This window comes from Corvus kubaryi, unplaced genomic scaffold (assembly GCF_017639235.1).
Source record: "Corvus kubaryi isolate FWS band 111438036 unplaced genomic scaffold, C.kubaryi_AGA036_p1.0 37385, whole genome shotgun sequence".
NCBI lineage: Eukaryota > Metazoa > Chordata > Aves > Passeriformes > Corvidae > Corvus > Corvus kubaryi.
Genome location: NW_024581127.1, coordinates 23,983,159 through 24,006,974, shown reverse-complemented (window position 1 = coordinate 24,006,974; position 23,816 = coordinate 23,983,159). Strand labels below are relative to the sequence as shown.

The 23,816-nt window shown below is 38.3% G+C and overlaps 1 protein-coding gene across 9 annotated transcripts in view; it reads right to left on the bottom strand.

The window, feature by feature from the left end:
* The window catches only part of COL14A1 (collagen type XIV alpha 1 chain), a 115,476-nt gene that overhangs the window by 70,681 nt on the left and 20,979 nt on the right, over positions 1–23,816 (bottom strand). For all 9 annotated transcript variants that reach the window (XM_042036356.1, XM_042036355.1, XM_042036349.1 and 6 more), the window contains 6 exons: positions 9,401–9,556; positions 8,588–8,707; positions 7,070–7,234; positions 6,514–6,675; positions 5,035–5,183; positions 3,944–4,073 (listed from right to left, as the gene is read on the bottom strand). In XM_042036356.1, the coding sequence (XP_041892290.1) occupies positions 3,944–4,073; positions 5,035–5,183; positions 6,514–6,675; positions 7,070–7,234; positions 8,588–8,707; positions 9,401–9,556 (882 nt within the window). The remainder of the gene's footprint in view (positions 1–3,943; positions 4,074–5,034; positions 5,184–6,513; positions 6,676–7,069; positions 7,235–8,587; positions 8,708–9,400; positions 9,557–23,816) is intronic.

The following is a 23,816-nucleotide window of genomic DNA, read 5'->3' as shown; positions in this document are numbered from 1 at the left end:
AACTATTGCCTGTTAAGGCCTGGACTGTCCAAACTGGCACCAAGGCCCATATCAGTAGGATTTTGCACATATGGGAAAGGTCATCCATTGCAAATCATGGCAAATGCTAACCTGGCAAGCAAGAGCAGGATGAGTGAAATTCAAACAATATAAGGAGGTTACTTGTGAATTTAAGGCACTGATACCAGATCATAGCACCAATCTGGGTTTCCAAATGTTTCTTTGCATTTCTGTAACTCTTTAGAGTAGCATTTCACACTTTTGTGGTTGTCCTCACTTTATTCCTCTCACAGAGTAACATCCCATGGCCTCTCCACTGCTGGTACATCACTGATGAATCCCATAAAAATATTCAGGCACAAATATGGAGAAATATTCAGGCATGAATATGGAGAGATATGAAGAAACTTTGACTTCTTTGGAATTTATACACTGAGAATAGTCCCAAAAATGACTGAAATGGTCTGAAAAAACAGAAGGCAATTGCTAACTGATACAAAACTTTTCCTATTGGAAATTCTGAAGAATCTGACCTGCACACAAATATTCAGGAACAAATTCTAATTTCAGTCACAGAGCTTCTCTCATCTCCTCGTCCAAGCAAAAGCTGCACCCTGTCAAGTTGGTATCTCCAAGTATATCTCTTACATTACGTTCAACAAGTTCTAACAGAGCTCTAGCAGAACCATGCCAGCCTCATCCTTTCTTTTTCATTTAGGCTGTTCGCTCAGTCTGTCACTCATGTCTGTAAAGGGTGGCAAAACTTCGACCCAGACTTCTCTTTAGGTTTCCACTTCCAGGTTACCCCATCTACCCTTCCAAACCTTTTACAACCTACGTCCATCCTATTTAAACCCTTGTTCTTGTATTGATTTATATTTCCATGAATTCTCACAATTTCTCTAATTATAGGGAGACACTACCCATGAACATTTTCAAAAGTACATCAGTCTCCTTGCTCAGAGCTCCACTCATATTTCTGATACCTACAGTCAGAAACTACATGTTGAGATATCCTGAAGCTGCTTTGCATCACATTGTCTCATTCCTATTCAAACTGCCCCAGGGTCACAGCGAGAGTATCCATCACCTCTCCTTCCCGTTATCTTGATTCTAAAAAATCTATGGGAAAAGTATCCTCTAACTTATGACTTGCATTTTAATTCTCAATAGGAACTGGTAGATACTGTGGCAATATACATAAAAATTGACAAAGAGGTGACTGGAAATAAAATGTGGTGTTTTATACTGGAATTTTCAACCGAAGACCTCTGAATCTCAAACATAAATATCTAGTAGATAATGCTGGTTTGCATCTTGGACAGTTACCAGACTATCCAAATATTCAGGTAACTTAGGGATAAATTAAACCAACTAAAAATAGCTGGAATAAACCAGGTAAAAATATGTTTTTAGCAAATTAAAATGTGAATACATTTCATATTTATTTCAAGTTAGAAGTGACTATTAAATCACAAAACGTTCTACTTATCTCTACATTATGCTATAATGTATATATATATGTGTATATATATATGCATATATATGCTATACATGCATATATATGCTATACATATATATATATCTGTTTAGATTTCACATGCCTGTAAACTATTTTCAATGTTCTGTATAAACAAATGCAATTGGTGACTATTCCAATCTGTCAGTATCTCACACACAGGCAGGAATGTAAACTACAATTTTCTATAATTCGCCATTAAAATAGTGAAAAAATACTTTAAAATTGCAGGTATTTTTATCATGTCCAGTAATTAACACTTGCACATGTCAGACTATTACTTCCAACACACTATCAAAGACAGCTGTATAAAAGGCATGATGCTGCATGACCTTGGGGTGTGATCTGATCAGATCTCTGAAAGCCAGCAAGGGCTGGCCTCCGTCAGAACTTGACTGGGTGACTTCAAAGGAATACCAGGTGCAATACAAAACAATCCTGTTGGCTCAGTATGTGACTGTTCTCTCAGCCTCGATAAATTAAACAGGTCCTAACACTGTCTCATGGGGTAAAACATGATGGGAGATGACAATTTGGGAGACTGAGACTAAAAGAAAAGTCCAAAATAATTTTATATGATTCTGTTTTGTTTTCAGATTGAGAAGATTAGCACTGACACAGAACCAAAGAACCAGTGAGGACGAAAGGCACCTCTTGAGATCATCTGGTCTAATTAACTTCCCTGTCCAGTCAGGGTCAGCTAAAGCAGGTTGCTCAGAACCTCATCCAGTCTGGCTTGAAATATCAGCAGAGAGGCAGACTTCACAACGTCTCTGGACAACTTATTCCAGTGTTTGACCACCATTACAATAAAACTGTGTCTTCTTCTGTCCAAATTTAATTTCATGGGGTTTTAATTTGTGCCCATTGGCTCTTGTCCTGTTAAAAAGCACCACTGAGAAAAGTCTGGCTCACTCTTCTTCTTCATTTCCTCATGAGGGATTTTGACATATTGACAAGATCACCTGAGCCTTCTCTTCTCCAGGCTGAACAGTCCAGCTGTCTCAGACTCTTACGAAAGATGTGCTAAGCCCTTCATCATCATCATCTTTATGGCCTTTCACTGAAGTCACTACAGTAAGTCCACATCTCTCTTGTGCTGGAGGAACCAAGCACAAGACCAGGCATCCAGGTGTGGCCTCATAAGTGCTGAGAAGAGGGCAAGAAGCAGCTCCCTAAAACTGCTGGCAATAATTTTCTAATGCAATCCAGGGGGCTCTTGGCCTTCTTTGTGACAAGGGTACTCTGCTGGTATACAGTCAGTTTGTTGTTTACCATGAGTCCCAGGTCCTTCTCTGCAGAGCTGCCTTCCAGCTGTCACCCCTCAGGGGTTGTCACTCACCAGGAGCAGGACTTTGCACTTCCCTTCATTGAAATGCATAACGCAAAACTTGTTTTCCTCCTCAGGTCGCTTGCCAGATTCACCTCCAGGTTGGCCTTGGCTTTCCTATACTTACCTCTGCAAGATCAGACAGCAGCTTAAACTTCTCCTGGGTCATTTGCCTCTTCTACATCTCTTATACACTTCCTTTTTATGTCTGAGTTCTGTTACAAGTTTCTTGATAATCCATGCCAGCCTCCAGTCACCTGGTTACCAACTTGTCAGTAGGGACCTTTCCTGAGCTTGTAGGATGTGATCTCCTCCTCCTCTGCCATCAGTTCTTCCTTGTTTCTAAGTATGAGCTACAGCAGAGCACCTTCTCTTGCTTGCTCCTTGATCACTTGGGTCAGGATGTTGTCAAAGCACTGCAGAAATCTTATAGATTGCTTGAGCCCTGCTGTGCTGTTCTTTCAGCAGATACCAGCTATTGATATATCACATACGGACTTCCAGTCTCCTAGTCTGAACTGTAAAGTTACTCTTTACTTCCATTCCTAATATCTGTCATATTTAGTAAAAAAATAACTGCACTTTGTATGCAAATACATGAAACTGTAAATGCATTAAGTCTTACAATATCCCAAGACACCATTTTACAGACAGAAAATTATTAAATCATTGAGAAAGAAACTTACGAAAGTTACCTTGAAACCTTTGGCACTGGTGGGAATTGTATGCAGGTATTTCTGGTCCCACCAAATCCTCCATTCATGAGATCATCTTCAGCTAAAAATCTAGTTTATAAAGTTTGGCTCCACACCCAAAACATTGGAATGTTCTAATTTAGGGTTCAATACAACCAACTTCAAAGTTCAGCACAGAGATAAAACCTTTCTCAGTGTTTAAATATCCACAGAGCATTTGGACTTAGGAGCTTAGCCCAGAACTAATTCAAACAACATTTAATTTAAGGCAAATGCACTAAAAGAAGGTAAATTGAAAAAGACTCCCTTCTGTGTTTATTTCTCACAAAGACTAATGCTTACACACCCTGATTAAATGCAGACAGTCAAATCTGCAACAAGCATGCTAAGGACACTCACGTGTGGTTTCCGTTCCCCGGAGGCCCTCACTCGCAGCATTGGAGTAGATTGCAAATACAGCTATCTGGTACTCAGTTAAAGACATCAGGTTTTTCAGAACTGCTGTTGATACACTTCCATCCACCACAACCTGTTTAAAAGAAAATTTAACTAAATATGCATAAAGCAAACAAACTATATAACCATCGCATCACTCAATCCCTCTTTCATCCAATTTTTGCACTGGATTTAAGTTCAGTTCATGTTCCATTTATATACAGTAAAGTGTCTGAAAAAAACAGCAACCTTATAAATAGTCAAAATGTTTATCTGATATAAATAGCCATTTGGAACAAAGGAAGATCTTAGCTGAATAAAGTATATCAGATACAGTTTAAGAGTGTGTATGTGGCACTTTCTGATATAATGTTATCATAAATATTCCTTTAGTACCACATATATATATACACACACATAGAGTACTCCAAAATTACATCAATACATATCCGTCCTAAACAAGTTTCTAGCACAAAATGAAACAAAATATAATTGTAGTTAAATCCTTTTGCTCTTCTACCTTTCCATTCAATTTGATAAGTTGTCAGCTGAAGTCAAAAGCTTGTTCCACTGCATTTTTTCCCATCTCCAAAATGCTGAAGTCTATCCAAATAAACAACTCTCTCCAAATTTTCACTGACCAATTGTAGATGTCCCAAAACACACACCCATATCATCTTCCTTTTATGAATGATTTTTTCTTAGAATTGAAATCTGGCTTATCATCAGCTCCTACCTCTTCTGTTCCTGTAAACAGAATGGTGCAGGGGGTGTCTGTAGAACTGTTTCAAGTAATCATATGTGTAACAAAAAGTGCAGGCACTTCACCCTACCCCCTGAAAGTGCTTATTATTATAGCACATTTACTTTAAATTGTATGACAGACACATAGCCTAGCTACTACCTAACCTTCGTCCCCATCCAGCGTGACCAGCCTCCTTTCTGGAGCCCACAGAGGGAATTTCAGGGTGGATTTAAAATAAGACCATGGGTTTCCTGTCTGGTTAGTTGCCCTGTTGCATTAAAAATTTCTAGGCACCTTTTCCTCCTATTACCTCTTCTGGCTGTCCTCCTCGAGTGGGGTAGTACACAACCCTGTATTTTTCCACTTTGCCAGGTGCATGGGTCCAGCTAACCCGGAAGCCTCTAGCTGTTACATCAGATGTGACCAAATCTGAAGGAGTCCCAAGAGAAGCAATCGTTCCTAGGTTGGAGGAAATGCACATTTTTATTCCCTTCTGCATAATAGTTACTTGGTTTGTTATATTTGCTGAAGCTATAAATATTGTTCCTCATCGGAAAATCAAAAAATTGGTACACTTCTTTAGGCTATTCTCAATGGAAACAAAGAAGTAATAATGAGTACTGCACATGGAGTTTCACTGGGACTAAGCCTCCTGGTCTTTCATAAACCTTTATACGAAAAAGACAAAAATACAACACTAAGCCTTCCTCCTTCTTCCCATCACTATTTCCAGACCTTTCTGTTGTGGATTTTTTGTCAGGTTGCTTTCCTCCCAGTCATGAAAAACATACAAGAACATATACAGCTGTGATCTCCTGTGCTCCTCAGCAGGTTGGAAACTGATACTGCCTGAAGAGACACAGTGAACGGTCATCTCCTCTGGCAATCATTCTTTTCCACAAAGAGGTCTCATCCATCCATGGTTTTTCCATTCTCTCCTGCTCAAGAGAGCCTTTCCTACTGATATATATTGCATGTATCTATATATTATATTGAATATATATAATATATATTTTTATATGAAATCTTCCATATATCCATATATATTATGAGAGAGAGAGAATCACTCAGCATTTCTGTGATAATAAGGAATCACAAACCAATAAATAGAAACAAAATTCACTGAAACCTTTCAGAAAGAAAGGCCTCACAGGTAGGACTATATCTGGAAATTGCAACATTTTTTCATAGCCATTTCTTCTTTTCAGAAAAGAAAATAATTGTAGTCAGAGGAGGCATTTTCATATAAGAACAATTTTCTTCACTGCCATCTTTTCCTGTGAACCAAAAATTATTTTTTGTGTGTTTAATAAGAAAGAGAAAAAAAATTCATCAAGAGGAACAGACAAAGCAATCTAAACAGTTGAAACTGTTGAGTACTTATGAGACAATAAAAACATTAAGTTAGGAGATGGAAAGCACAGCATGAACGTAACAATTCCATGTGCAGCTGTTAAACTAATTCATCCCCAAAACTCTGTATTACAAAAAGATTTCCTTACCCACCACTTGGAAATAGTTACAGCAGAAAGACTGTACATTTAAAATTTTTTTTATACTACCAAATACCATAATATTTACCTCTACTAAAGACAGAGAGCAAAAGGTCAGAGATATCTAAGCAAGAATAAAAGATAGCTAGGAAGATAACTTCCCTGACAATGTACTTTCTTGCAAGAAAAAGCATTTATTGCATGAGTCTAGTGCCAGAAGCCAGCCTAGAACTGCAGGTATTTGATTTGCAGCTCTACATTCATCATAAGTTACATTAAATTTTGTTTCTGTTCACCTTTGATTTCCTTTTCCTGTTCCTCTACTCGTGAGCACACTGTTCTGGTAAGACCTTCAACAATGGTATGCATGAAGTTAAAGTCAGCCACATTGTAGACATGTGTGCTGTCAGGCTCAGAGGCAATCTCTTTGAGTTCATTTATATCTGCATTCTTTACACCTTTTATTGGAAAGAAAAATAAAGAAAATATTTGCAATTAAAAAGAAAAAATCTTGTTTACACAGGGATTGATAAAAAATTACTAATATCCAAATCTATTTGTTTTAATGACCAACTACAAATTGCTCTGTTTTTAGAATGTCAATTCAATATGTTAATTTCTGCCAGCATAAGTGGAATTTTTCAGCCGTCTCATGAAAATGTAGCATCCACGTATACTGCTAAATTCCAGTTATAGCAGCAATGTTATGAGCAATGCTTATAAAAGATACAAATTAATGATGATATTTATTGGATACAGGCAGAAAAGAACACTTCCTTAGTACAGACCGCAACTGATACAAATACTCCAGAGTACAATGGGACATGTACATGGATATGGCAGAATACACACCAATAGCAAACAGCTCAATGCCAGCGTCTCGTAGGTTTTTAGCGGGAGGGATAACATCATCTTGGGACTTCCCATCAGTGATCAGTATCCCAATTTTAGATACTCCAGGTCTTGCGCCTGCCTCAGGCTTAAAGCTGTTTTCCAAAATGTAAGTTAAGGCAAGACCTACAAAAGAAAACATTTTAAAAGACTTTTAGAGAGGAAAATGTCCATTAATTTTGCCAATATCACAGTGTTTGTCTACTCAATTTTAAAATTCTGATTAACAATAAGTATAAAAGAAGAATTTATTTACTGAGAAATTAAATTCCAACAAGCAGCCTAAACTATAGAGAAGCTGAAATTTATTTTTAGCAGCCTTTGATCAATCAATGTATCTTAAACTGGCTATGAAAACCTAAATTGATCTTCCTGCAAATGCATCATCTTTTTTTTCTTACTCTACCAAGTCCTACCAAGTTAGAACAGGAAGTTCCTTCTCCTTCTACCTACATTGCTTATATGAAAGCACATGCTCTGGATAGCTTAGTAAATCTCCCATGCTACAGATAGCCTTACTTTTTGTTTGTTTGTTTATTCTTTCTGATTTACAAGCTGGAAAAAAATCTTTATTTAAGCTTAGGGAGAATCTGATTTTAATAAATGCTAATTATTTAAAGGGAAAGAAGAACAACAGCTCCACGACAAACTTACATATCACAATGAGATCCTGTCTGAAAACTTGTTTAAGTCTCCCACAGAAAAGGTTTCTAACTCACTTTCTTCTAACATCCATATAAAATAATTTAGATAATTTACTACTTCCTACCACCCAGTAATCTCATTCCTAGAATCATACTAGGGTTTTCTGTCCTTTGTCCCACTGTAATCACTTCTTCTACCAAAATATAGGCTGTTGCTCATTGTTTCTCCCATTCTTTACCCGCCAGAAAAAAAAAAAATTAAAAAAGGCAGCAATTCACTTAAAGCCATGTCTGGGTCTTTGGATATATCATTCCAACATTACTAACTGCTGCTTTGATGACACTGGAATTGTATTCAGAGACTGTATTTTTCCCAGGTTGTCAGGCCTCCCCGCTTTATCCATCACTAAGTGTGTCTGGGGCTTCAGTGCTTTAACTACTAAAAGGTCAATGGAAATCTAAAAGCCCCAGGTGGTCATTTGTAAAGTTAGTATACCAGTTGTCAAATATTGAAACAATATTCTTTCCGTTTCCAGAATAAAGCTCTGTGCATGAACATCATAAATGGATTTTGCATTTTATTCCTAGTAGACAAGAGATTTTACTTACAGCACAGAGAGTTATGTACACTTTGTTTTATGAGACCCTGTCCTGATTCCCAGGGAAATCAATGAACAAGCGCTTCAGAAAAGACTTAACTGACACTGGATAAAGCCATTGGCAAGCTGCAAAACCCCTATCCTTTCTACCCTTCATAATAAGCACTGACAGTTTTTAGTCTGTACAGCAGAATATGGTTTTTAATAAAAGGCAAAAGCCAAAACACACACAGTACCTGTTAACGTATTCCCTCCCTTATACGGCAGATTACGGACTGCATCCAAAACAGCATCCTTTGTGCCATAGGCATTCAAGTGCCACTCAATTCGGGGATCACCACTGTACTGTGCAAGACCTAAAGAACCAGAAATTAAGGTAATCCATCAGATAATAAAGCAGGTTTTTTTTCAAGTATGCACACTTTATGTACTTGGTTACCAGTATCTTACCACAATTAGCTTACTGCAAGTAGCTTTGCTACCATATTAGAAAAACTGCATTGGTTGACAACAAAAAAATAGTATGAAGTTGTTCTGCGTGACAACTCCTCAATTAACTTTCAAAGCCTTTTTCTCAAGTGATAATTAAATGAAAAGAAATACACAACTTTTTCAGAGTTACTAACATTTCAAGAATTTCTTTTTTAAAGAACAATTTTACTTAATATACCTTTGAACAGCAGCAGATCAGAAATATAACATTTCAGCCAGTTTAAAGCACAAGAAAAACCATCCATTGGCACATTCTGCCTGCAAAAATTAAACTGCAAGTGCCTGAGGCTATTGCTGACTGAAGTCAGTAAGACTGTTTCCACTGTTTTTTTTTCCACTGACATTGCATTAGAGTTTACCTAAGCTGAGGATCACAGTAAACTGTGAGGAATTAATACTACAAACATTCCAGCAGCATTACTCTGATGATAGAAATGCTAGTTCCAGATGAGGATGAATCTTGCACAAAAATAGTAGCACTATGCTGTTAACTATCCTGAAATGATACCATCTTTACGTTGCTACAGAAACGTTAGGAAGAAAGTGTGGCACCTTACCTACTCTTGTTTTCTCAGATCCCACATTGAAAGCAGAAACCAGGTTTTCCAGGAACAGTCGAACGAGCCTGAAATTGAATCTGCCAATACTCCAAGAACCATCTACTAGTATCACAATATCTGCAATTGCTGGAGTTTTACAGGTAAACAGGCTGCCTGTAAATCATTAAAATTAAACCAATATTATTAATTCAACAATAAAATTGTAACTCAATAAATATATGCCTTCCTCCTGCCACCATCTTGATAATTAAAGCTTTCTTCCATGGTCAAAGTGATAAATAAGCAAAATTACTAAATGTGCTTATTCAAACTTCAGTTATAGAATAGTCTGGCCATTATCTACTTCAGTTCTTTCATTAGGGTGTTCAAAATTACTTTTGGGAGGCCTATGAAAAGAAATTCTTCTTCTAAAAATACTCAAGAAAGAAAAAAATTAACTGTCATATAGAACCAAACCAACAGTTCATTTTCATTCCCAATGTACATATACAATTTCAGTCCCAGTACACAGTTCATGACATCTAGCCTTAGGCACAGACAATGCAGAGAGAGCTACCTAGAGATGCAGACATATAAAAGATGTTATCAAGGCCCCTTTTACAGTCAACAGAGAAAACCAGGTGTCTCCATACATCTCAAAAGCCCCATAGAAAACCACTAGGCACCACTGTAGACTTGTAAAGCTAGAAGTGAATCTCACCCCTGGGAGTCAAGCAAAACTGAAGGTCAATTGAAAATGCTGTATTAAACCTAAGTAGGAGGCACTCAATAGAGCAGAGGTAAAATGCAAAGACCTCAGATTCAGTGTCTATGAGAATGAGCGTGAGAATGAAGCTTTAGTCTTACAGATAAATGGAAAACACAAAAATACAAGATTTAAAAAAAAAACAAAACAACAACAACAAAAAAACCAAACAACAGAAAAGATCTTATGAGAATTAGCAGAAGTACAGATCAATGGTCTCTGAGGTTTAACTAATCAGTGGGGAAATCAGAGGAAAGGGAAGTAAAGATTAGACACAAATTGCACAATAAGCCAACTGAGAAGCCTAAATGCAAGTGCCACATTCAGTTTGAGAAAACACCAGGAAGGAAAGTAAGGGAATGCAAAAGGTTTTCAGAACCTCAGACAGAATTGCCATATTCCATAGAAGTGGATTTGTGACTGTGAAATTAAGGTTGCTGAAACAGTGGACTCATATTGTAGGGACAGAAACAAAGGAATGATGTTATACAGATGTAAGAAGATCTTATGTTTGAAGTACAAAAATAGCAAACTCACCACCAGATTGGCTATAGAATAAGGAGGGAAATAGGAAAGACAAAGCAAAGCAGGTATAGTAGAAAAGGTATGATGCATCACAAACCATTTAGGGATAAAAATCATGTCCCTGAATACAATAAAAAACAAACACAGATTAGTGAATTAAGCTGCAGCCCAGCTTTTATCAACATTTTTTTCAGAATCCACTGTATAAGTTATTTCACAAAGAATACTAACACCTAACATCGTACTGACAGGAATCACCAAGTACACTGCCAGAAATAAACTGATTTGAGCAGAGATGTTCAGCAACTAAGTAAGTAATTCAGTGAGAAATTATCTAAAAGGTGCTTGCAATAGCTCCCAAGAAACTCTCCTGATACACAGAGGAAATAAAACACATGGTAAGCAACTTAAAACTTTCACAACAATTAATGACAAAATTTTCATTAAATACAAAATTAAAATCTCCCAGTCAAAAACAATCTGATGTGCAGAAGGAGTTCAATTGGTATTAGTAATAATTAAGGGTTAGATTCATACTGTAGTGTAAATCCACTGAGCATTAAACCCAATCCATAAAGTTAATGTCTCAAACGTGTACTACAAATGTTTTTAGATGAACAGGGAACATTTCCTACGTGCAGCTAGCAGTGCAGAGTAAGTTCTAAACACATGACAAAAATTCCACTTACAAAGATGCCAAAGCAAATATTTTATTTTAGCTTTTACAGTACAAGACAACACTATTTTAATTGGCAACACATTTTAATGTATTGACACTGGGGAGCATTTAGTAAGCATCAGAAAAATGATCTTAAATTGGAAGATAAATCCAAAAGAGGTCCAATCTTTATGTCACTAAGTCAAAACTTCCCTTGATTTCAGTGGGAGTGGAATCTGTTCTGTGATTTAATAGGAATCTACTAGTCATGGCAAAATTAATGTTTTAAATACCTTTGCCAAATAAACTTCCTGCTCATCAGTCTGCATTACTTGCAGTATCTGTCTTCCATTAACACGCAGTTCATTTGTGCCATTCTCACACTGGCCATGATTAGTGTTGCAAGCTTCAAAAGAACTACTGGCAAAGTAAAATGCTACTCAATACCAGAGAGAATGAAAGCACAGGACCCCTGATTCAAATCCAAGCAGCTGTACAATAGCACAGATGTACCTTTTCAGTGTTATCCCAGCAGTTTAATTATATAGCCTAAAGAGGATAACAGGATTTCCGTGGCTGTATTTTCCTTCTCTACTTCTAAAATCTTGTGCTGAGTATGAAACCAGAGTTATTACCCTGGGTAATATTTCATATCATTTCATATCAACAAGTTTTGCCTATAAGGCTTCTTTATTCCTGTAGCAATGGCTTTGTAGTGAAAGCTTTTATCGGTTTTAGTAAATCCATACAGTGAAGCAAAATCCAAAGAATAAAGAAAACAATAACAACATTCCTTTCAATGTTTTATTTCCACATCATCAGATCAATGCAAATAGTATAATTCAATTATTTTTTGTTAAAGAAACATGTGGTTTGATCCAAGATTGTAGTGCAAGGTCACAGTGTGAAAATTTGTTTCGTTCTTCGTTGGTAGGAGATACTTGTTGAATCTTTTCTGCATAAAACATTTAGGTTTTGTTACTTCTGTACACCCACTATTTTGCTTATGTTTTCTCCTTGTTGTACTTAATAGAATTGTAGAAAGTTCCCTAAAAGGGAATAAACAACAGTGAGATATTAAACAGAATAATGCGGTGATAGAAATCTTTAAAACCTGATAGGAACACAAACACCACTACATCCTAGTTAATAAAGTTAGTCTAAAAGACACAGTGTGTAGCAAATAATTTCTGCACCCCGCTGTGCTTTGCCAGTTTCCACTGCCTGTTCTTGCAAATGTCTTTTTCAATAATCTTTCCATACAACAATACATGATCATGAATTCCTGTTTGAGGGTAATTTTGAACATTTTGACTATCTACACAATTTCAATAGCCAATTTTCCCAACAACCTTTCTTAAAGGAGGATGACAGCATATCATTCCATATAATAAAGCTTCCAGCACTCACTGTTTTAGTCTACTACAAGGTTCAATAGTGTGATCAGGTCCAACAGTGTGCTTATTTCCCTTTTACTCGGTTATCAAGAAAAGAGTAGTGACATAGAAGGTCCCATTTCCCTCTGAGTTATGTGGTACTCACCAGTTTCAGAAGCAGGATAGTAGGGAAGAGACCAGTTACCAAATTTTGTATCATGTTTCCTAATGTTATATAGAAAGTATTATTCTGCTTCAAGTGCTGCATTCCACAATAAACAGTAACAGAGCCTGTGGTCTTTAGGTAAGCAGAAATAACAGAATTGCACATATTGTAAAGTCAGAATAACAGCCTATATATTTTACACCAGCAACTGTCTTCAGTTCACCCACTTAAAATTGGTGGAGAATTTTTATGGGGAGAAAGTAAAATATTAATGCACTTTCAGTAACAAATTTACAATCTTCCTAGCACTACTTGGCAGAAGGAACTTGCCACTCTGCCAGAAAGCTAACTGAGGAGGAAGGGACTTGGTCTGCTCATTTCTGCTTTCCACAGAAGGAGGCATAGGCTCAAAATTTCACCTTCAAAGGCTCCAGCATAGAGCTAAAGGCTACCAGCAACATTTTAGGGCAAGGTATTTGTACAAAACCTGCTTCAGTACCACCAAAAATCAAATCATCATCAAGAATTTTGGTTCCTTTGTTTCAGGGAAATTTTTCAAAGAAGAGACACCATTGAAAGTTTTGCATCTACCAAATGAAGTTTCCTGGTTTTGATTCCTCAAGCCCCCAGACACTGACGTTGATTTGCTGGTACTTCCAATATGCAAGTGCTACAGCACTCTCAAGGTCATGTCAAAATTGGCTGAGAGTGAAGCCAATGATGGCAATGCCAACAGAAAGATCCAGACAGAACTTTCTGGGATAGAGGGAGTGTTATTGGAGCCTGGAAAATATGACCCTTAAGTCATCCACTGAAGGGAATGGAGTGCAGAGAGAGACCTGAGAGAAGCTCTGTGTGGGGGCTGCACAGAACACAGCAGGCTTGACAAGCTCCTGGAAACACTGACCACTTCTCCACAGCTGCATTCCTTACCTGAAGCTACTCTTCCACACACGCGTTGTGAGCAAGTGAGCAATGTCAAAAACAGAAGTTCAACCAAAAAAACCTGAGAGCCTTACAGACATAGAAATACAAAACCATGATTTTTAATCTAGAGTAGGGTTCTTTGACTCTTGGGGTTAATACTACTACGCTTTGAAAGTTCCTTGAAAGGAAAAGGGAGAAGCAGCAAATACAGACACTGCCACACAGGAGGACCCAATGCTTTAGACAAACCAGTTCAATTTGCATGCAGTTATGATATGTTTTGCAGAAACACATTTGATATTTTGCCTCCCCTTGGTATGAAACTGTTCTCATTTTCAAGAGCCAAAACACACACTTCTTCTGCTAGAAGTCAAGACTATAATTCTTTCTGAGTCTGCAATATGTCGTTTCCTTTCTTACTCCCTGTCACAGTGGAAAGTCAAATAATATATGTGGAAGGAGAGGAAGAAAGTTCAAGTAGAGGTCAGTAATAATACTGTATGAATAGAAGACTCATTCATGGGATAACAAAGCACAAAAGGCAAGAAGTTTGATGACAGCAGTGAGTGAAAAATACCTTGTGAATAAAGCATGAATGACAGAGAACAGCCAGTCCTCCAGAGCGATTGACAGCACCACACTGAGCAGAAGCACCACTGAGGACAAGGGCAATATAAATCCACATCAGCAAAATGTCACTTTTTAAAAAAGGGTTAAAAAAATAAAAGGATGTGAGGCAGTGTCCAGCTCCAAAATTCAGCAACTCACTAGTCCACACTTCTGACATTGATATTATTGCTCTGTGCTGGTGATATCATCCTTGCACTTGGACCTCAGTTTAACACATCCCATATGTCAGGGCTATGGAGCAGACAAATGCATACAGCATAACTGCTGTTCTTTAAACTAGATCCAAACACAGCTTGAATTTGAAGGACTCAAATGTTGGAACATCATTAGGTTTAAAGAGCAGCCCAAGAAGGTTAGAAGTTTGTCCCTAGGCCCTAGGAAAAAAAAAAAACAGCCAGCTTTTTTCCATGTGCCTTATTGCTCTCCAGGAAACTAACATAGCCCAACTGGCAAGCCTACAAATTTCTTATTTGGTGGAGTTGGAATATTAAGATTTACTGAATGTGTTGTGTCTAATCACGTCACATTTGACTGTGAATGATGTAGTTCAAAAATATTGCTGCTTCCAAAAAGTACACAGCAGTAATGAAATGCTATTTATAGCATACCTTCTGAATTTAAGGCCACAAAACCAATCAAAGCACTAGCTGATAACACATCAATTGCCTATATATATACTGGTGATAATTCTCAAGTGTGAGAGAAGGAAGCATAGAGCCATTTTCTATGCACTTTTCCATACACACTCAATGACAGTTGTATTTCTGCAGTAAGTAGCTACTAGTTTAGAAAAACTTCTAGAACTTTCTTTCTAATTGAACTTTTTAATTTGAGAGACAAAAAAAGAAGTAACTATGAAAGAAAGTGCTGATGTCTCCTCACAGACCATTGTTGATTGATAGCACTGAAGCAGCTTACCAAACAGCAATACTAAACACTCCTGGTCTGTGTACCTAGACAGAAAAATATGTTTTAAAATCCCCCCAAGCGTAAACAGAGAGTTTAAAACATTTGTTTTAATTTCTTTTCCAACAGGCAACATGTCAACACAGAACAAAGCATGCTGCTGAAGTCTTTCCTGAACCTGAAGCTCAACATGGCAATATACTGTGTCCATTTAGCCACGATTTACACTGAAGATGATCTGCAGTCGTTCTGTAAAGTACATAAAACCTAAGAAACTCTTCTGCAGATTATAGTGATAATTCTCTGCTTCTCTTTCCTCTCAGTTCTGCATCTAAGTGCATGAATGTTTTAAATTAAACAGCTGTCTCAAGGTCTAAATTACTTTTCAAGACAGAAAACTGTATTTCTTATTGATATGGTCATACTTATCCACCATTCCTATGTGACAAATATGCTAGGATTTAAAAGGCTTATTTCTCCCATTTCTTTAGTAAGGTATGAAATCCCTGACACAGTTTTCTTTGGCTATCTAGAATATAGTTAATCAGGGCACTTCAGACAAAAGCGGTACTCAGAAATCCTCCACATTAATTAAGGTGTATGTCTAAATTCCTCTAAACCATGATAAAGAACTCGTCTGTGCCTGAGCTTGTAACACAACAGGTAAAGTCATGGAAAAGAGCCTGCTTAGAGAACAGGCTGCATACCTATGAAAGTAGTTAACACAGAACTAATTAGAAATTAGTTGAAAAACAAACTGCTACAGCACTGTAAAATTACAGCTCAGCATTATGGATTTGGGTACATATGACTTTCTGGACAGTGTGTCTAGAAACAAAGCATTACAATTACAGTGCAGAAGAGTTCCAAATTCAAGGTCCTATATTACCTTCAAGCAGTTCTTGAAATAATGTTTTCATAATGTAACCAGTGTATATGCTTGTATAAATACAAATATGCAGTGATCTTTAGAAGCACCACTAATTTAGGATGTCACATGTCAATCCACAAAAACTCAGGATGAAATTTGTGCCCTCTTGAATGTAGCTGGTATAGAATTAGCATTCTCTAATTAGCAGAGATGTCTGAGAAATCTCAGCTTCCAGAATCACAGGGTACTGGAAGTGGGAAGGGACCTCTTGAGTTTAGTCAAACCGCCCTAATCAGAGCATGGGCAACAACAGCGGATTGCTCTGGACCATGTCGAGTCAGGTTAAAGAGTCTCCAAGATAAAGACTCCACCACCTGAGTCTTTAAAACAGAAACTCCAGTGTTTTATTGTCGTTGTTGGGGTGGTCATGACACACACAGATAGTGCCTCTTTCAAGGGCCAAAAAGCCATTTATTAAACAAAGCAGCCTCTTTTTTGTATGTTATCATTCGTGTTGCAGATTCATTGGCTGCTAAACTACTACAATAGACTCATTGGCTATTACTAACTACAATATACTACCATTGGCTACCTATAGCATAAGCATTCAAGCATTCAGAAAAATAACACATGCAGATATGTTGCTGTTTTTCTCCTTCTGTGGTTTAACTCTCTTGTTTCTGTTGATACTACATTCTCACGGGTAAGAACTAATTGTTTTTCTTCTCATGGACTTTTCTCACAGTCCTTCTCTAGCCAAAGTGACAGGCCTGAGCCATAATTTTACAAAAGCAACAAGGCCTTCCTTTTATAAGGTTTTACTTAAATGCCACATTTTACCACCCTCATAGCAAAACAAGTGTTTTCTTTGATTAAATATAATTTACAGTTATTTTAGTTTGTGTCCACTGCCTATTGTCCTTTGACTGGACACCACTGAGAAGAATCTCTGCCTTCTTTACTCATTCCAGTGTGTATTTTTGCACACTGGAAAGATATCTCTCAAACCTGCTGTCCTCCAAGCTGAACACTCCAACTGTCTCAGCCTCTCCTCTTACGAAAGATGCTCCAAGCCTTCAGTCATCTTCATGGCCCTTCCAAGGACTCATTTCAGTAAGTCCATGTCTTTCTTCTACTGGGGAGCCAGACCAGCACCAGACACAGAATTCCAGATGTGGCTTCACCAAGGTTGGGCTGAGAGGAAAAATCACCTTCATCAACCTGCTAAACTTCCTTCCCAGTGTAGCCCAGGAGGCTGTTTGCCTTCTTTGTGACATGTGTCTTCTGCTGGCTTGTGGTCACCTGACTCCCAGGGCCTTTTCTGCCAAGCTCCATGCCAGCACGTGCTGGTGCCTGGGGTTATTCCTCCCCAGTGCAGGACTGTGCTTTCCCTTGCTGATCTGCCACAGTTTGACACCACCGCCCTACCTATGCACTGAGTTAAATTTGGGAGTTGAGTTTGAAAGGTCTTGAGGGTATGGAGAGAAGAGATGAGGTATGAGTGGTACTTCACAGGCCACAGGAGCCACCATCCCTGTGCTCACAATTTACAGTTTTCCCTTTCTTTATCATACTAGAAAGATCAATGCAAAAGACCAGAAATTTCACCCCACATTTTTAACCACATAAACAAATCAAACCCAAGCAAAGACCCATCTGACACCAGCTTTATTTCTGAAATAGCTGTCTGCACCACTATGCAGCCCTAATTCTGCTAACTTTCCTGCATAAATGGAAACTAAATATACTCGGGCATCAAGCTAGTGCTGGCGTTCCACAGAAGCTCTTTTGAGTATTCCAGGAGAGCAGAGTACAAGAATACCATGTCTCTGGAGAATAATGAGCCAAAGACACAACACCAAACTCAGCAATCAGATAAGGAAACAGGACTGCCTCATTACATGCAGAGTAGTATGATCACTACAGTTAAACAGACAGGTGAGAAGCCCTTTGAGGCAGAAAACATGGTCCCCACAGCCAGGTAAGTTCCATTTTAGCTACTACCTGGCACCTTTTAACCAATGGACATATCTCAGCTGTAACACCAAGCCTTACTCAGGACACAGGGCACCAGGCAAAGGGTGCTGACCATGAGACAGCCCAGAACCAGAGTCCTGCATCAACAGACCCAGAATGGACATGAAGACCTCAGATTATGCAGTGAAGGTGGAAATTACCCTGAAATCATCTCTCCTCAGTACAAGCTCATGCATGCTGTTGAACAACAGATGAATGAGAGAGACTATGACACAAGATTCTCCCCCTCTCACAGGGGGAACAGTAAAAAACAGCCTTGAAAGGGAACTTGTACAGCAGACAACTAAAACCCAAAAATTTATCTTGTAGTTGTACTCAAGGCCATCTCACAATATCAAAACGTTAACCTTTTTCTCCCATTTTTGCGGACCATAGCAAAAAGCAAAGAAGATTCTTCATCAGGATATGCAAATCCATGATGAGTTTGCTGATGAATGCATCAATCCTTTATGATTACAGTGTTCCTACAAGAGGTTCTTGGTCTTGCACTTCAGGTTTTTTTTAATGTATCTGTCTGCTACTACCTCCCCAAAGCTTTTTTTGATTCTTCTTTCAAGGTTGCCATACAAGTTTAAAAAAGTAGCCAGAGTTTCAACTTGCTACTATGCAGCTTCAAAGACGAAGTACTGTGTTATATCAAAGACAAGCACCACTCATGATATTCCAAGATGCTTACCTAGAATATATGTAGTTCTGAGCAAGCCTACAGACTTCAGATTATGAGAATTCCTGCTGCCAGGTGATGAAGAACTGTTAAGGAATGTCTCAGCAGGGTAGTAATGAAAGCATTTCAACAATGGAGCATGTCAACACAGACCTTGAATCTGACTTATGGGAACATCTCTTGCTGCCAGCAGAATCCAGCCATGCCAGTGCACTGTTGATTGGATGATACTCAAGAGCTAATGACTTGAAGAAATGAAAAATCAGTCTGAATATAATGAAAGACCATTCATTCAGCTGAGCTTCCATTAATCCATCATTCAAAAATGTGAATAGCAGCCTCCCACTTCAACTATGACTAAATTGCACAGAAAAAGGTCAGTGCCTTAGGGAAAGCAACCAAAGGGAAAAAAAGAGGCCAGACAAGTTTTCAATTGGTAATAGTTCAGATTTATGAAGCATTATACATATTTACTTTGCAGAGATATGAGGACAAACATAACTCAAGGGTTATGAATATGAGGATAAGCATCTTTTAACTCAGGTTGTCAATCTGAATGGTTTTGATATCAGGAGCTAGATCACTTTATGAAAAAAATGAAACTTCCATTTAGGTCCAAGAATGGAACCTACCTTAGGTCCAAGATAGGTTAAGTCTCTTTTTCTACTCAGAGAGTAGAAAGAGAGCTAGAAAGTTGTTCTTTTTCCAAACCACAGATTGTCTAGATATCAATGTCAACACGGTGTCTACACTTCAATGAAGCAATGCATTCAAGGAGAGCTCCTAGGGAGGGACATTTTGGATGACAGAAGGGCAATCTGTGCAATCTCCAGCTTCTACCTGGCCAGGAACACTTATAAGAGGTAATACACAACCATAGCCAGATATTAATATGCTGACAGGAAGAAATGCATTTCCTCCTACAGAAAAGTGAGGCCAGGAGATAAGCAAGTGGAATCCCTGGGTAAGAATGGAGATTGGTCATAATTTCTAATGCCAAGTTTTCTATTTTCAAAACAAAGCAAGGGTTTGTCATCTGGAATATACTAATTGAAGAAGACATCCAGCAACCTCTTAATACTCACTCTCAACCTAGGCTAATGTAAATAAACAAAATTTTACACCTATCCAGAACAGACAAGGCAATTGCAAACACATAAGAGACTCTTCTTTATGTTAAAATACACCCCTTGCTCCCAATCTCTCTTTCTCTCTGTTCCTCTCTCTTCCCTGGGATTTCTTCAGTCAGGATCAAAGTGTACAACTCAACATGAACCCTCTTCCAATTCCAGGCTTCATAGTAACTTCCAGGTCTTCAGTTTCAAGCTTGCTTTCTCTCAAAAATATATTTTTCTCTTATTCAGATTACTTGAACACACTTGTGTGCTATTTAATTTGGCCAGATGGCAGATGTAAATGCTGCAATCTCTAAATGTAGCTTACTTGGTTTTCTCCAAAGCAACTGCCAAATGATGGCAAAGGAAAACACTTAATAATTCTGTCCATGTCGGTGCTGATATTTCCCATCATGTTTTTCAGTCATGAGAGCCAGGAAGGAGTCCTCCAAATTACCCTAGCCAGGTCCATAGAAGTACTGCCATTGTAGAATGAAATCCAAGTTGCAAGTAGTAGTCAAAAGACAAAACCGCTATTTCCTCCAGAGAAATTCTTACAATGAATTCCTGGAATAAGCATTGATCATCCACAGCACAATGAGCTGAACTTTCTGGACAGTAAAGAGGAGTTTATACAAGAGCTTCCTTGCATCAGAGTCCTCCTGTAAGTCCTCCAGTGTTTAACAAGGAATTTCTAACATACAAAGCTCTGCACGGCAGCTCACAGGTTTACAGTCTATCTTGGAAACCTAATGAATGCCTGTCATCAAATTCTACCTTCTGAAAAGTACAGAAACCAACGTGGCCTGAATGCAGCATCCGAAGTTCATATATCAAAGAAAGGAATGGTGTACTCTGACAAGTCTACTTCATCTCCTTTTTGTAACATATATTTTCATCACCTGAAGTAGAGCGAGAGAAGTCCCACAGAAGAATGGAAAGCCATCACATTTTGCACAAATTAAAAAACAGTCACTTTCAAAAAAACCCCACGCTTGGACAACCTAACTTGGATGGGGACAGGATTTCTGGGCAGGTTCTATGTGGGGTCCAGTGCAGACATCTTTTAGCACACATCAGGATGGTGATCTGACTACCACTGAAACCACTGAAACCACTGGCTGCAGGCATTTAAGTGAGAGTCCTATTGGCAAAGATCAGATGGTCAGGTGCTGCTTTCACTAGAGAAAGCTGAGATAGGAGACATCATGGATTCCCTGTTTGGGCTAAGGCTGGACAGAACAAAGTCAAGTGAGTCAAAAGTCAAAGCAACAGTCTGAGAACAAAATTAAGTCTACGAAACAATTTCTGGGCTAAGCAACTTCAGAGTGGTTAGAAGAGCATGGTGAGGGGAACATAATTATAAATGCTTGCCAAAGCTTTGTGGTGGTCCAAAATGTTCTAATAATGCTGCAGCATGGTCCAAGTATCACCCAGCCTTCTCAAGGGAAGTGTGGGGATCTGGGGCCACCCCCCTTAAAGAAGCATAGAGAATAGATTAATTTCTATGTTAATATTACTTTTAGTTGATTACTAAATGCGAGAACAAGCAGGTATACACCACACACACGAGCTATTGACAACCAAGTCAAAGGACTGCATGTCACTGCAAATGTCACTGCAATTGTCACTGCATGCCACTCCGTGCTGAAAGGCAGCTTTTGCTAGAGACTATAAACGTATTTGTCAAGATGGTAAGCCCAGAACTGAACTGAAAAAAAATCCTGAAGTAACAGCCCGCCCAGAGCACATGCCTTCAGGCGTGAGGCAGCTAATGACAGTAGATGTGCATCCTGTTTCATCCGTGTACAAGGTAATGCATCCACAAACTCTCTACAGACACTGCAAAGGGGGAATATTCAAGCCTCAGTATTATGTACAGACATCTTTTATGGAAATGTAGGCAGTAGCCTAGCATTTAGACAAATGCAATTAATAGTTCTAAACTTCACTATTTTCTGATGCAGGCTTTCATTTGCAAATGTCCAAAAATGAAACCTATCATAGAGAAGTACTCCACCAGGTTTAAATAACCTAACATATCTCCAAAGCAGGCATTGTTCCCACTTTGCAGCATTAAGAAACTGATGCGAAAGACTAATGGCCAGGGTTATCTCTACACTTTGGAATGAAGGATAAGCTAGAAGACCTTGAGCTAGCTACTTCTGAGCAGGCAAGTGCATTCACCAGGGAGAGTGCTGTACTGAAGAGTATCGCTGCACTGCTATTAGTTTTGAAGTAAACTTTGTTGCATCTAATTCAAGCACCCCTTCAGTATTACATTGCACTGCACTGGAACAAAAAAAACCAAAAGGTATACAGAAACTTTGTGTTTGCCTCTTGTGTAATTCCAGCATAGACACAGAAACTAAACAGTAAGTACACAGGTTTCATCCTGCTAGCATCTTCCGAGATCAGCAACACATTTTGGTAACTTCTACTTACTTCATAACATGGTCTGTATGGTTCAGACTGGTGGGTCACTGCTTAGGGGGTAATGAGACAGGGAATACAGGAATGAGTACCTGGGTATTGTACAAGATCTAATAGCGTATGTTTAGGAGAGGAACCAAAAACATTGAAAGGTAGTTTGGGGAAGAACACACATGGGAAAATAGGACAATAAAGGCATCAAGGGGACCAGTTCCATCTGCACAAATGGCTGATTAGTACTTGTTTGGCCAAGCCCTGCGCTTGATCGCCCCAGGCCTATTGGGACTACATGCTCAGTCTTGCTACTGGCTGGAGCTGGGGCATTGGGCTAAAAGGTTCAGTGGTCCCCAAAGCAAGATAAAGAAACAGTATTCAAAGTGGAAGAGCCAAGTACTTTCCAATAAACTTTGCTTTTACCCTCAGATTGCAGAAGCAGAAAAATGTGCAAAAGCTGAGAAAAGACAAAGACTGCTTAGGAAGAACACAATGGCACTGGGGGGAAATGCCCACGCAGCGTAGTTAGCATTTTTTTCTTCTGCTGCTCATACTCAAGACCTAAAGTGTCCTCCAGAAAGCTCAAGGAAACCCTGCTAGTAAGTCAAATTATAGGTTGTGTAAAGACACAGTTAATGAGTTCCATAGCCCAGGAGTTCAGCAAGTAATACAAAAAATCAAAAAACATCATGACTAAAACCAGCATTTGCAGTTATATTAGCCAGGATGAAGTGAGTAAAACTATGAAACACTGCCAATGGAGCAGAAGTTCAGAAGGTATTCATTCCTGTGGCTTAGTCAAATACCTCATAGCACTCATTTCACACTGTCTAGCAATACTTACTGAAGCATTTGACATTAACTAAACAGACAAGTTAATAAATTAGATAATTAGTCTCTTCTGCTGAATAGTATCTTAATATAACTCTCTGTGGATTTTTCCTACTCTGCTTAAGTAGTGCCATTCAACAGCTATAAAGTGAACGTCAAATCTCATTTGCATCAAATGTAGTAGGAATGTTGAAAGAAGAATGCAAATCAGTATATTTTTTAAGCTTACCGCACCTCTCATATCTATCACTGTAAGAAGTCTGATTCCACCTCACTGCAAGAGCTATTAAAATAGAAACCTCAGACAAGTATACCATAGCATTTTGAGGAAGGATATGACTTTCGCATTATCTGATAGGTGCATAGCACTGAATGAAAAATACATTATGAAAAAAAAAATCATTCAGAAACATTTACATTGAAAGATTGTACAAGTAATGTAAATTACTAATAAAAAAACTAATAAAAAAACCTAAAAATGTAAAATACATCAGAAAGTTCAAGAAAATTATCAAAAACTATCCTACCACAAAAC